The 13478-nt window shown below is 48.8% G+C and overlaps 1 protein-coding gene across 2 annotated transcripts in view; it reads left to right on the plus strand.

The window, feature by feature from the left end:
• Window positions 1–13478, plus strand: part of LOC135901339 (TNF receptor-associated factor 2-like) — a 42862-nt gene that overhangs the window by 21869 nt on the left and 7515 nt on the right. For both annotated transcript variants that reach the window (XM_065431086.1, XM_070531152.1), the window contains exons 4-8: window positions 3501–3584; window positions 4947–5018; window positions 5093–5290; window positions 8859–9092; window positions 9867–9917. In XM_065431086.1, coding sequence (XP_065287158.1) covers window positions 3501–3584; window positions 4947–5018; window positions 5093–5290; window positions 8859–9092; window positions 9867–9917 — 639 coding nt within the window. The remainder of the gene's footprint in view (window positions 1–3500; window positions 3585–4946; window positions 5019–5092; window positions 5291–8858; window positions 9093–9866; window positions 9918–13478) is intronic.

The following is a 13478-nucleotide window of genomic DNA, read 5'->3' on the forward strand; positions in this document are numbered from 1 at the left end:
GCGGAGTGTCCGATGGCTTGGAATTTGCGGCAGGAAGGCAACCTTCAAATGCAAGGCTTCGGAGGCGGGGTTACTGCGGAGTGTCCGATGGCTTGGAATATGCGGCAGGAAGGCAACCTGCAAATTTAAGGCTTCGGAGGCGGGGTTACTGCGGAGTGTCCGATGGCTTGGAATTTGCGGCAGGAAGGCAACCTGCAAATGCAAGGCTTCGGAGGCGGGGTTACTGCGGAGTGTCCGATGGCTTGGAATATGCGGCAGGAAGGCAACCTTCAAATGCAAGGCTTCGGAGGCGGGGTTACTGCGGAGTGTCCGATGGCTTGGAATATGCGGCAGGAAGGCAACCTGCAAATGCAAGGCTTCGGAGGCGGGGTTACTGCGGAGTGTCCGATGGCTTGGAGTATGCAGCAGGAAGGCAACCTGCGAATGCAAGGCTTAGGAGGCGGGGTTACTGCGGAGTGTCCGATGGCTTGGAATATGCGGTAGGAAGGCAACCTGCAAATGCAAGGCTTCGGAGGCGGGGTTACTGCGGAGTGTCCGATGGCTTGGAGTATGCGGCAGGAAGGCAACCTGCAATTGCAAGGCTTCGGAGGCGGGGTTACTGCGGAGTGTCCGATGGCTTGGAATATGCGGCAGGAAGGCAACCCGCAAATGCAAGGCTTCGGAGGCGGGGTTACTGCGGAGTGTCCGATGGCTTGGAATATGCGGCAGGAAGGCAACCTTCAAATGCCAGGCTTCGGAGGCGGGGTTACTGCGGAGTGTCCGATGGCTTGGAATATGCGGCAGGAAGGCAACCTTCAAATGCAAGGCTTCGGAGGCGGGGTTACTGCAGAGTGTCGCATGGCTTGGAGTATGCAGCAGGAAGGCAACCTGCGAATGCAAGGCTTAGGAGGCGGGGTTACTGCGGAGTGTCCGATGGCTTGGAATATGCGGTAGGAAGGCAACCTGCAAATGCAAGGCTTCGGAGGCGGGGTTACTGCGGAGTGTCCGATGGCTTGGAGTATGCGGCAGGAAGGCAACCTGCAAATGCAAGGCTTCGGAGGCGGGGTTACTGCGGAGTGTCCGATGGCTTGGAATATGCGGCAGGAAGGCAACCTGCAAATGCAAGGCTTCGGAGGCGGGGTTACTGCGGAGTGTCCGATGGCTTGGAATATGCGGCAGGAAGGCAACCTTCAAATGCAAGGCTTCGGAGGCGGGATTACTGGGGAGTGTCGCATGGCTTGGAATATGCGGCAGGAAGGCAACCTGCGAATGTAAGGCTTCGGAGGCGGGGTTACTGCGGAGTGTCCGATGGCTTGGAATATGCGGTAGGAAGGCAACCTGCAAATGCAAGGCTTCGGAGGCGGGGTTACTGCGGAGTGTCCGATGGCTTGGAGTATGCGGCAGGAAGGCAACCTGCAAATGCAAGGCTTCGGAGGCGGGGTTACTGCGGAGTGTCCGATGGCTTGGAATATGCGGCAGGAAGGCAACCTGCAAATGCAAGGCTTCGGAGGCGGGGTTACTGCGGAGTGTCCGATGGCTTGGAATATGCGGCAGGAAGGCAACCTTCAAATGCAAGGCTTCGGAGGCGGGATTACTGGGGAGTGTCGCATGGCTTGGAATATGCGGCAGGAAGGCAACCTGCGAATGTAAGGCTTCGGAGGCGGGGTTACTGGGGAGTGTCGCATGGCTTGGAATATGCGGCAGGAAGGCAACCTGCGAATGTAAGGCTTCGGAGGCGGGGTTACTGGGGAGTGTCGCATGGCTTGGAATATGCGGCAGGAAGGCAACCTTCAAACGCAAGGCTTCGGAGGCGGGATTACTGGGGAGTGTCGCATGGCTTGGAATATGCGGCAGGAAGGCAACCTGCGAATGTAAGGCTTCGGAGGCGGGGTTACTGCGGAGTGTCCGATGGCTTGGAATATGCGGTAGGAAGGCAACCTGCAAATGCAAGGCTTCGGAGGCGGGGTTACTGCGGAGTGTCCTATGGCTTGGAGTATGCGGCAGGAAGGTAACCTGCAAATGCAAGGCTTCGGAGGCGGGGTTACTGCGGAGTGTCCGATGGCTTGGAATATGCGGCAGGAAGGCAACCTGCAAATGCAAGGCTTCGGAGGCGGGGTTACTGCGGAGTGTCCGATGGCTTGGAATATGCGGCAGGAAGGCAACCTTCAAATGCAAGGCTTCGGAGGCGGGATTACTGGGGAGTGTCGCATGGCTTGGAATATGCGGCAGGAAGGCAACCTGCGAATGTAAGGTTTCGGAGGCGGGGTTACTGGGGAGTGTCACGGCGGCCGCATTTCAATGGGGGCGAAATGCGAAAATACCCGTGTACTTAGATTTAGGTGCACGTTAAAGATCCCCCGGTGGTCCAAATTTCCGAAGTCCTCCCCCCCCCCCCCCCCCTACGGCGTGCTTCGTAATCAGAAAGTGGCTTTGGTACGTAAAACCCCATAATTTAATTTTAGTTTAACTGCGGAGTGTTGCAAGCCTCGGCGTGTTATCGTAACGGATTCGACGATTGTGATTTGCTGCTGGATAGTCTTCGGATTTCCTGGTCGACTCTCCTAGGGAAGATAGCGGTATTAAAAGCGGAGACTTTTCGAGTAATAGCCAGAGGATCCTGAGGTGAACTCGGACGTTTAACTTGCTCTTGCATGGAGTGGGCTTCGGTAACTGGAGCCGTGTAACTTAGCAAATAAACCCTTTTCCTTCATTCCTACAACCTGACGTAGCAGTCGATAGACTTGGTGGATTCTTTGCCCAACACCACCCTGTGCCGCAACAATTCCACTCGACGAAATCTCTTGGTTACGCAGGGCATACGTGGTGGAACCCAAAGTTACCCAAAGTGATTTCGAATGTCCGATCATTTAACTTGATTACTCTATGGGGCCTTGACTTTGGGATGATGATATAGCGCTGCGTACGTAACAGCATCAGCTTTTGCGTTGCCAGAAATACCAATGTGGGAGGCAATCCATTGAAACTTTACTGTGAAGCCTTTGTTGCCGAGTTCTTTCACGAGGTCTGGTGATTTGCATGGAAACTTGGTGGATGGTAGAGTTGTTGCCACGCGGCCTTTGAGTCCGTAAGGAGAACCATATTCTGTGGAGGCAATGTCTTTAGTTTGCTTAGAGCAGCAGCTATTGCTACGCTTTCCACAACTGTCGACGAGGCTACATAGTCCAGATGGCCAGACCGCGTATATCTCTGAGATGGAATATACTCCGACAAGAGTAAGCAAACAAAGCTTCAAGACGCGAACCATGTACAAAAGGCTGTATAATGTTTGCAGAAAGAAATATCGCCATGTTTTACACACAATGCTTGAAGAGATGTTAACACAGTAGTCCCTGTCAATCTATATCCCTTACTGTAATAAGACGAATAGGCACAGAAAAAAAAAACGGATAACAATGTCATCGGTTCATGCGGGGACGTATATCTCTATTAGCTACGCCCTGCTAACCCCTGTGTCGCAAATTGGTGATCTCCCTTTTCTACTTCACCGTTTGCTGCTGTAGCCTTCTGTCCAGGTAGTACACCGGCCACATTGTTCGCCAGGAAGGAGAACATGCCGACTTTCCGTACTGGGCTGCACATACGAGGTAAGAGCTACGCAAGAAAGACAGTTCGTTTGTTTTGTCAGCCGGCAGTTTTGTTGTTGTCGTGTTTGCAGTCGTATTCTTTGTGATTGTGCTTGCTGCCGTTGGAGCTTAGTACATTTATATAGGAATTACACCCTTCGAATCGAAGTTAATTGTTTTAGCACCATATCAATAAGAAGACAGGTTGTGCGATGAACCCGTAGGTTTTTTTTTTGTTTAGCTGCGCCAATTTCATAAAAATTGTATCTGCCAGATAGCACAATTCTAAACCTTGAGCTAAATTACCCAATGAGGTGGTCATTGCTTCTACGAGAAATCAAAACGCATAATTGAAGAATTAGCATAAGTATACTAATTAACCTTCTTAATTAATTTGTTTATGGCACATATTTTAATCTACGAATTATGAAATGAATTGGCGTTCCAATTACTTTTGTGCTTCAACGCATAAAACTGCGTTTTCTTAAAAAAGAAAGTAGAACAACAATGCATTTTTACCGCAAGATCTATGGCGCATATCTCGAAACCGGCGCCATCCTCAGAATTCGTTCCAAGTCGATACGTCTTGCAAACTCCCTATCTACAATTCGTAGATTGAAATGTGTGCCGTAAAGTTATTAGTTAAAGCTATCATTAGTGTAATTATGTTAATTATTCCCTAAGTATTTTGACTTCTCGTAGAAGTAATGGCCGCCTCATGGAGTAGTTTAGCTAAAGGTGTAGAATTGTGCTATCGGCACAATGCAATGTGGTGCAGCTAAAATGAAGCATTATATATATATATATATATATATATATATATATATATATATATATATATATATATATATATATATATATATATATGCTACCAACCAGACGGCTAATATGAATATATGAAAATTATGAGATAGAAAGTCAGTAACAACACAGAAATATGCAAGCTTATTAGTTATTTTAGCACACCAGCTAAGTGCCGTTGTATGGCAACAATTACAAGACACATTCGCAATTAATCGAGCCCAAGATAAGAAATTATTGGTTGCTCCTCTAAAGTTTGCAACATTTTACAATTTCTTTTAACTATTTTCCATTCTTGAGTCGATTTTGCTCTGAAACGCAGTTCCGCTTGATAACTTTTGTCAAAAAAGTACATATTCTTTCTAATAACTTGACACGTGTTTTCCGAATTAGTCTCATGCAAAGGGTACCGGGAATTGATATCGATTCCGCGTGATTTCCTTACGGTTTATATTTCCGCGAAAACGTGCGGAATTATTACTACGTATACGCAGTCGTTCCATTGAGGATGAGTGTTTCGTAATCCATCGCAAGATGAGCTGTGGTTTCAACCATGAAAGCCACTCGCTTTTCGTCGCCCAGGGCACGCAGGACGACCTCGAGCGCCACGAAACGCTGGAGAGCCACATGAACTTCATCCTCACCTACACAGAAGTACGCTCACTACGCTCATATATCGCACAAGCTGTTTATTGCAACGTGAACCTCGTGCTTTTACCGCTTTCCAGAAAGCTAATGGCTCCATGGAGACTCTCCGGCAAGCGCTCACCGAGAGCACACAGCAGAACCTGGAGTTGCAAAGTAGCCTGAACGCCATTAAGGAACAGATGACGGATGTGCTCAGAGAACAGCACAATCTTCAAGAACAAGTCCGTGTGCTCGCGTCACGGGTGCACGATGGTCAGCAAGAGTGCCAAAGGATGGCGGTAAGTGGCCACAATAACTCTCCCACCGAGTCCTTATACTCTTTTTTTTTTACATTATGCTAGAGGCTAGGTGACTGTTAAATCGCGAAGGTCGCAATATGCGGTGTTGCAATAGCATATAAGTAAAATACTTTAGTGAATTTTTCCTCATAACATACTTCATTACCTCTCCCAATTCCACCCCAGTTGTTTCCATATCCGGCCTCCTAAACAGCGACGCGAAATATTACAGTGGTGCGCGAATATTCAAAATTTCGAATGCGAATTGAAGTATCTGCTAATCGATTCATATTCGATTGAAGAGTTCATGTTGTAAATTGTCGAACGTTCTTTTCTTTCTAATTGGAAGCATAACAACACTTATTGGAGTCTCTATTGGAGACTCGGGAACTGGTGCCTCGATCTGCGCAGTTCCTGAGTGTTACGCACGGGGCCGATAATATCTGCGCAATAATTTCCAGTCATTCAATAATAATACCAAAGAAATAACGCCCGTGTACCGTGCATTGGGTGCACGTTAAAGAACCCCAGGTGGTCCAAATTAATTTGGAGTCCCTCACTACGGTGCGCCTCATAATCAGATCGGAATTTCGCCACGTAGAACCCCAGAATTTTTTTAAAAATAAGAATGCCCTGCCTTCAGGGAGCATTCGAATTTCTTGACTCAAGTTAGGCAAATCAAAGTTCTGTTTGGCCAATCTCATCCCGCTGGAATCTTTTTAAACCGACATGTTATGCTGTATTAGTGTGCTTCAACAAACACAGCATTCTGCTATACGTGCATACGTTGACGTTCTATTGTCTTGTTCCATTGCTGTCATTGTCATGGTGCACCAGATTAATGAAGTGAGTTTTTAGTATTTACAAATTCATTCGTTGACCGCACGCCCCGTTGTGAACGGTATTACATGTAGGTATAAAAAATGTATATAGGGTGTCCCAGCTAACGTTAGCCAAGCTGTCATAAGAAAAAAAAAGGAAAAAATATAAAAGCACGGTGCAAAATACAGTTATGAGACCTACGGTGTGCGGTCGTCAGACCTTTGGCGAACGAACATCATAGGTTTTATAGTAATTGTGTCGTGCACCACGTTTGTTGCTTGACTTTTTTTAAGAGCTTGGCTAGGATTAGCTGGGACACAAAGGTATAGGGATTATTATTATTATTATTATTATTATTATTATTATTATTATTATTATTATTATTATTATTATTATTATTATTATTATTATTATTATTATTATTATTATTATTATCTACCCAACGTACTCCGCGCGAACCTTATATTTCAAAAGGATAGACTGGCGGGCTAGCGGTATCTTCTATGCAGCGTAGGCGCAAACGTAACACTCAAGGCGACAGCAAGACTTGGAGAGAGAGAATAATTCAGTGATGGCTCCAGGCCTGTTTGGGGAAATCAGTAAGAGGCAGGGTGCTAAGTGTGGCTCACTATGGCGCTTCGCACTCGAATCTCCGTAGTGAGTTGAGTCGTGGACACGGCGCTTATATCTCCGGCGCGCTTATATTTCACTTTGCTTTGAAATGATCAGCTATTCGATATTCGCAGGTCGCTTTTGTCAAATATCCTTATTCAATTCGATTTGAATTTCGCTATTCGTACATCCCTACTAAATAAGCATAAATAGGGAAATTATTTTTCAAAGACTTCGTTTATTTGCCGGAAGAATCGTGATTAGTACGGGAGAAAATGAAGGGTAAAGATTACTGCTCTTTGCATCTTTGAACTGTTCTTGTGTAGAAGAAGTTTGCAGTCGCCGCTATAGGTTGACTCTTTCGGTCCTTAAGAATGCAATGCAATCCTTGCTTATCAATAAACTGTTAACAAACCCTGAACAGACGCCGTAAAGATACGTGACGCCACGGGGTACTAGTGGGACAACTTCACTGCAGCGCCGCCAGGCCTCCCTTCCCACCCGTCGCGTTGGTTAAGTGGATAAACGGTGTTCTGCTGCTGCGGAGGTCGCTGGTTCGATTTGCAGCCGTGCAGGCCGCATTTCAATGGGGGCGGAGTGCAAAAAGGCTCGTCTACTTAGACTTAATTGTGTGCACATTAACGAGGCATAGGAGGCCCCGCATTACGGCGTCTCTCACAGCCAGTGTGTTGCTTTGCGACGCCAACCCCCATATATTTGATTTGGTTTTTGTTTGGCCCCATCCTTCCCTGACATGTACTGACACTTTTTTGGTTAACTGAAGCTAATTTCGATTTGTTAGATTGGTTGTTCTTGGAAAGGGTAGCCAGCTCTGTTATGCAACCCGCGAATCGGCCTCAATATCTCACAAAATGTTAACGGTCGGGAACAGGGACCTACTTGACAGAGATTTCCGATAGTAAGTTTTGTCTGCCATTGTCTGGGCCCCCTTCGCCACTAACATTTCGAACAGTACGGTTCGCTGGCGTCTGATGCCATGAACCGGTCTAGCGTAAAAAAACTTTGTGAAAGTTTATACGGGCCCGGTGTCTTAGCTGTAGTACCGGCATCGTAATATACGTACGCTGCGCTCTACTTTAGAAACTCATTCCTGCTGCATAAGCTACACAAGCAATAATACGAAAGCCCAGGTGTGTAAGCACAGCCAGGGTCCAGCTTTTTTGTAGATTTAATAGCTTCCACACGACATATAAGGCTGAGGTATTAGAGACTTTTAGCGTGTCCGCTATTCCGGCAAACAGGGGCGGTTTGGGCGGATTACCGGATGGTCGGGGGCACGGAGGAAGGAAACTAAGGAGAGGCCCTGACGTCACTCTTTGTGAAGCAAAAGTGAAGCCGGAAGTTGGCGTTGCTCATGGCGATGCTCCGCCTTTTGTGCCACCCTCCTCTCTTGTTTACATCTTTCGCGAAACCACGCCGCGCTGCGCGTGGTTTCGCGCGCGGAGCGCTCGCGCTCGCGCAACATCCGGCAGAGCACGGTGCAGGTAACACAGCGCAACAAGACACGGTGACTAACGCAAACCCGCCCACACAGCGCCTTTGCCACGGCACGAAACCTACCAGAGCAACACGTGTGAGCGCTCAAAATCAGAACAACGCCGCCATTGTGGCCCAAAAGGCGTGGCCATACAGCAAAAAAAAAAGCAGCACAAAAATGAGAACCTATACGTCATTTCCGCCACACTTTTCTCCTAGCGCGCGGAGGGGGTAGGGCCTCTCCTTAGTTTCCTTCCCCCGTGGTCGGGGGCGTAAACGTGAGCGGCCGGAGCGGTGCAGCCGCCTGGTGTTGTGGAGCTCAATGAGACAAACACAGAACTAAAATTGCAGTAACCTACTTTATTCTGCTTCGCTGTTGGTGCAAATGTTCAGCAGTGGCGTAATTGTGTTCACAATTACGCCGCTGTCGAGAACTTACACCGCAGCTAAGAAGAATATAGTAATTGGCTCTGTGTTTAGGTGGTTGAGCTTAGCACCAGCAGCTGGCGCCACCAATCTGGCCGCTCACGTTTACGCCCCCGACCATCCGGTAATCCACCCGAACCGCTGCGGTTTGCCGGAATAGCGGACACGCTAAAAGTCTCTATTGTTGTTGATGGCGCGTGCCCTCTGGCAGGAAAGCGTAGACGTCAGGCTGGAGGAGATGCTGTCGCGGTCCTGGCAGCAAGGCAAGTTCGTGTGGTACATCAAGCCCTTCAGCGTTCTGCGGAGGCAGCAGGAAAACGGCGAGATTGCACGCGTTGTCAGCGCGCCCTTCTACACGGCCGTCCCCGGCTACAAGTTGCGCCTGATGGCCGACCTCAACGGCTACGGGGAGGGACGCGGAAGCCACCTGTCTCTATTCCTGCAGGCACGTAGCGCCTTTTCGCTGCTCTGATTTGGTGCTGCTTCGGGGTTTTTTTTTTTTTTTTAGTTTGGAACTGGTCCCTGAACCTCAAACATACGTTCTGGTGTGATCAGACTAAACATAGAAATGACATGGTGGTCATCGTGGTCATGTCTGTAGAGAATATCAATGAAAACAAACAGGTGCCGTTGGCGCTCATCGGCACTTATTTCTTCGCCGGCAACGTCGAAAGTTGCTTCCTGATTGGACACGAGTTGTGTGCCTGTACGCTTGCAACTAAGGTGAACCTTTTGTTTCGTGGCACTGTAATGCTTTCACTTTGTTAGCGATCTTGTTTTGAAAAGTCCGGAACGATGAAAGAAAAAGTAGCAAGCTATTTCTCATCATAGACGACCATAAATGCGTGTCGTTGTATGTGACAATTTAAGCATTCACATCCTCAAGTAAACGTTTGAGGTTCAACCTTCTTCAGCTTGCTCGAAGTTTTGTTTCATTCTGTGGGGTCCTCCCTCTTAGCGCTAACTGGGGGAAAAAATACTTAACAGTTGCTTGAAATGTCCTACGTGTAGTTGGCTTTTGCAACGAAATGAATGTCTTCGATAGTGAACGATAGCATTATATGAAAATTAAATACATGACCCCGTTTTCAAGTAGCATAGCTCAAGTGCCGGAATTACGCCACCTCGAACGGCCGCCTAAAACTCTTTATAGCCTAAACAAAGCGCTTTTGTTTTTTGTGGCGTGCAGTTTTCAACTAGCTGCATTCGCCTCTTACAGGTAATGCAAGGAAAATTTGACTGCGTGCTCGACTGGCCATGCAAGTACGAGGTAAGAATGCTAGCTCTGGGTTTTGAGCAAGGCTCAAACATCTTTGACTCGCCCAGGCCCCCCGCGCGCGTGCGCGAGCTCAGCGCGACTTCCCTCCCCCTCCCCTCCCTCTCTCTACCTCATTTTTCTATTCCCTCTTTCCTATCCCCCCAAAGTAGGGTAGCCAACCAGACGCATTTCTGGTTAACATCCCTGCCTTCTCTCTTTATTTCCTCCTCCTCCTCCTCCTTTGAGCAGGACTAGAATAACTTTATCTGAGGGAACTCTTGCCGCAACCAATAAATCTCTGGCACTACATAGGTTGGTATTATAGTTGTTGCGAGCCTTGAGCTCTATACAGCTTGGTCATTTTTAAGTTTTATGGAATTTCTAAAAATAGCCTGTCGCAGATAACCTAATTCTAGTCCTTAAGCTGGATTATTCAGAGAGGCGGACATTACTCGCACGATAAATCCAAACACGTATTCAACTAATTAGCAAACATTCACAAATTATTTTCTTAATCAATCACTTTACGGCACATATTGCAATTTACTAATTGTAGCCGGTGAACTTGCAAGACGAGTGCACTTGAAATGAATTTCCAGGATGACACCAGTTTCGAGATATTATTTCCTAAATTGTGTAACGATATACATGGGCGTTCCAGTTACTTTTGTGTTTCAGGGCATAAAAGAGCGTTTTGTTAAATAAGTAAGTGGAACTACAGCGCTTTCTTAGGGCAAGTTTGATGGCGCATGTCTCCAAACTGGCGTAATTCTGGAAGAAGAAGAAACTTTATTAATGAATTGTCCTGCAGTTTTTGTTGTGGTGGCCTCAGGTGGCGGCTCAAAGTCCTTGGACTCGGGCGGCATCTTCGGCTTGCCGGACGGCCCAGAGCTGGTCTTCCAGCTCCGAACTTTTGAGAGCCGCCTCCCAGAGGTGGCGACGCCGATGGAGAGAAGAGAGAGAGAAAATAATGCAGAGGAAGGCAGGGAGGTTAACCAGAGGTAGTTCCGGTTGGCTACCCTGCGCAGGGGGAAGGGTTAAGGGGGATAAAAAATTACCGACGATTACGTTACTTCCTAATGCGAAATTTGAGCGCAGCAAATAAGCTGTTTCACCTTTTCGATAGATTGAGGCAAAGAAATCGAGCAACACATGTATGCGCTATCACAGAATTTTTTTTTATTTTTCACACGTATTCCTTTAACAAAGACTCCACTAACAGTTCTTGACAGTCATGAAGGAAGCTTTGTGGTCGGAGAAATAGACTGATATATGTTCGACTTGGTACACCAATGCTTGATTCTCAAAGACGAGATCTATACAAGTGCCTCGCGAGGTTGTCACAGCCGTGGGACGCGTTACGAGCGAGAGGAACGGGATGTTCTCCCGCATAAGTGTTAGGAAATTGCTGTTTGTCTTTATGTCAACATTAAAGACCCCCACTACTAACATCGGTGTGGATCGATGGACGGTTAATGCGAGTTGCAGGAAGTGCACGACGTCTTTCGTGAGTGCGGTAGCGGACTCACGAAAGCGGTATCAGTCGGTCGCTGCTAGCGCTGGGGGGATGAAAGGGGGGCGGAGCTGGTTACGAGGCCGATGACAACGCCGACGACGACGCGAAACCCAGGAACGGACGCCAAAGAGCCATTTGTGTAGCCAGCCCTCCTCCACAGTCTCTCCTCCTCCCTTCCATCATCCTCCCTCGCCCGGAGAGCCGACAGCGCGCATGCGCGGCGGCGGAGCAGATTCGTCGGCGAGCTGGTTACGAGGCCGACGACAACGCCGATGACGACGCCGACGACGACGCGACACCCAGGAACCACGGAGGAAGGAAACTAAGGAGAGGCCCTACCCCCTCCGCGCGCTAGGAGAAAAGTGTGGCGGAAATGACGTAGTAGGTTCTCATTTTTTGCTGCTTTTTTATTTTTTTTGCTGTACGGCCACGCCTTTTGGGCCACAATGGCGGCGTTGTTTGAGCGCTCACACGTGTTGCTCTGGTAGGTTTCGTGCCGTGGCAAAGGCGCTGTGTGGGCGGGTTTGCGTTAGTCACCGTGTCTTGTTGCGCTGTGTTACCTGCACCGTGCTCTGCCGGATGTTGCGCGAGCGCGAGCGCTCCGCGCGCGGAACCACGCGCAGCGCGGCGTGGTTTCGCGAAAGATGTAAACAAGACAGGAAGATGGCACAAAAGGCGGAGCATCGCCACGAGCAACGCCAACTTCCGGCTTCACTTTTGCTTCACAAAGAGTGACGTCAGGGCCTCTCCTTAGTTTCCTTCCTCCGTGCCAGGAACGGACGCCAAAGAGCTGCGCTCTAAAAGAGAAACAGAGTGGAAGGGGGAGATACAAAGAAAGGGAGACAAGCACGAACAAAGCGCGTACGATGGAGAAGGTCCCCGGCGGCTCCCGCAGCCGGGGAAGCGTCGGGAAGAAGCGAGCTCGAGGCTTCCCGTACTCTGGCAACGGCCGCGATTACGGACGCGTCGCGAACGGAGGTGGTTTGATTACCGCGGTTGCCGGCACATTCCCAGAGCATGTGTCGCAGCGTTGCTCTCCGTCCGCAAGCTTTACAGGCATCTGTTGGATATAAACCCGGGTATCAGTGATGTAGGACGGCGGGGCTAGGGTAGGTGTGTGTCTGGAGCAAGCTTAAAGTTACGGCCTCATTCCTGTTTAGTTTATCACGCGTCTTTCGAGTCTGTAGTGTTGGGTGAGGTCTCTGAACGTGGTCAGGCGAACGCCCCACGTCCATTGTGATTCTTGTTGCTGAATTTCTGTTGTAGTGTCCCAATCCGGCAGAGCCGACGCCCCGCTCTCGGGGGCGGAGGCGGCGGCCACATAATCTGCGGCGGCTCGGCGTGTGAGACCTCGAGCCGTGGCGTGGGGCGCGCCTCGTTGCCCGCGAGTGGGACATCGGTGTGTGCTGGGGTCCAGAGGAGGAAGACCGTAGAATTTTGGGGTTGCGAGGGCGATGACGAGTCGCCGTCGTCACAAATTTGGAGTATGCGGGCCGCTTCCCGCGAGACGCGACCGCGCGCGAAGCCGCGGATTGCCGCCTGCGAGTCGCTGATCACGATCGCAGCATTCTGGAAATTCATTCCAAGTGGGTACGCCTTACGAACTCACCGGCTACAATTCGTAAATAGCAATGTGTGCCGTACAGCATTTAATTCAAACGATAATTAGTGTACCTTTGTTAATTAGTTGAATATGTGTATCGATTATTCGCGCAAGTAATGTCCGCCTCTCTGAATAATCCAGCTTAGGGACTAGAATTAGGTTATCGGCAAGAGGCTCTTTTTTTTTAAATTCCATAAAGCTTTATGCCACACGAAGATAGAGGTTATTTTGGCAACAAATCTGAAACGAGAAGCTGAAAGCTCATAGAAAATCTGAGACCGTAATTTCATTCATCTTATTGGGGTCTTATATTCAGCACTAGAAATTAAGATGAGTGCGCATGGTACCGGTATGGCGCTGGAGAGAAGAGTGACGAGAAACATGAGGCGGTGCGTGGAATCTAGAAAGGAGTCATGGTGCCAGCGCTAGCGTTCACAAATGCCATTCTGTGCTT

The sequence above is a fragment of the Dermacentor albipictus genome, chromosome 1 (genome assembly GCF_038994185.2).
Source record: "Dermacentor albipictus isolate Rhodes 1998 colony chromosome 1, USDA_Dalb.pri_finalv2, whole genome shotgun sequence".
Lineage (NCBI taxonomy): Eukaryota > Metazoa > Arthropoda > Arachnida > Ixodida > Ixodidae > Dermacentor > Dermacentor albipictus.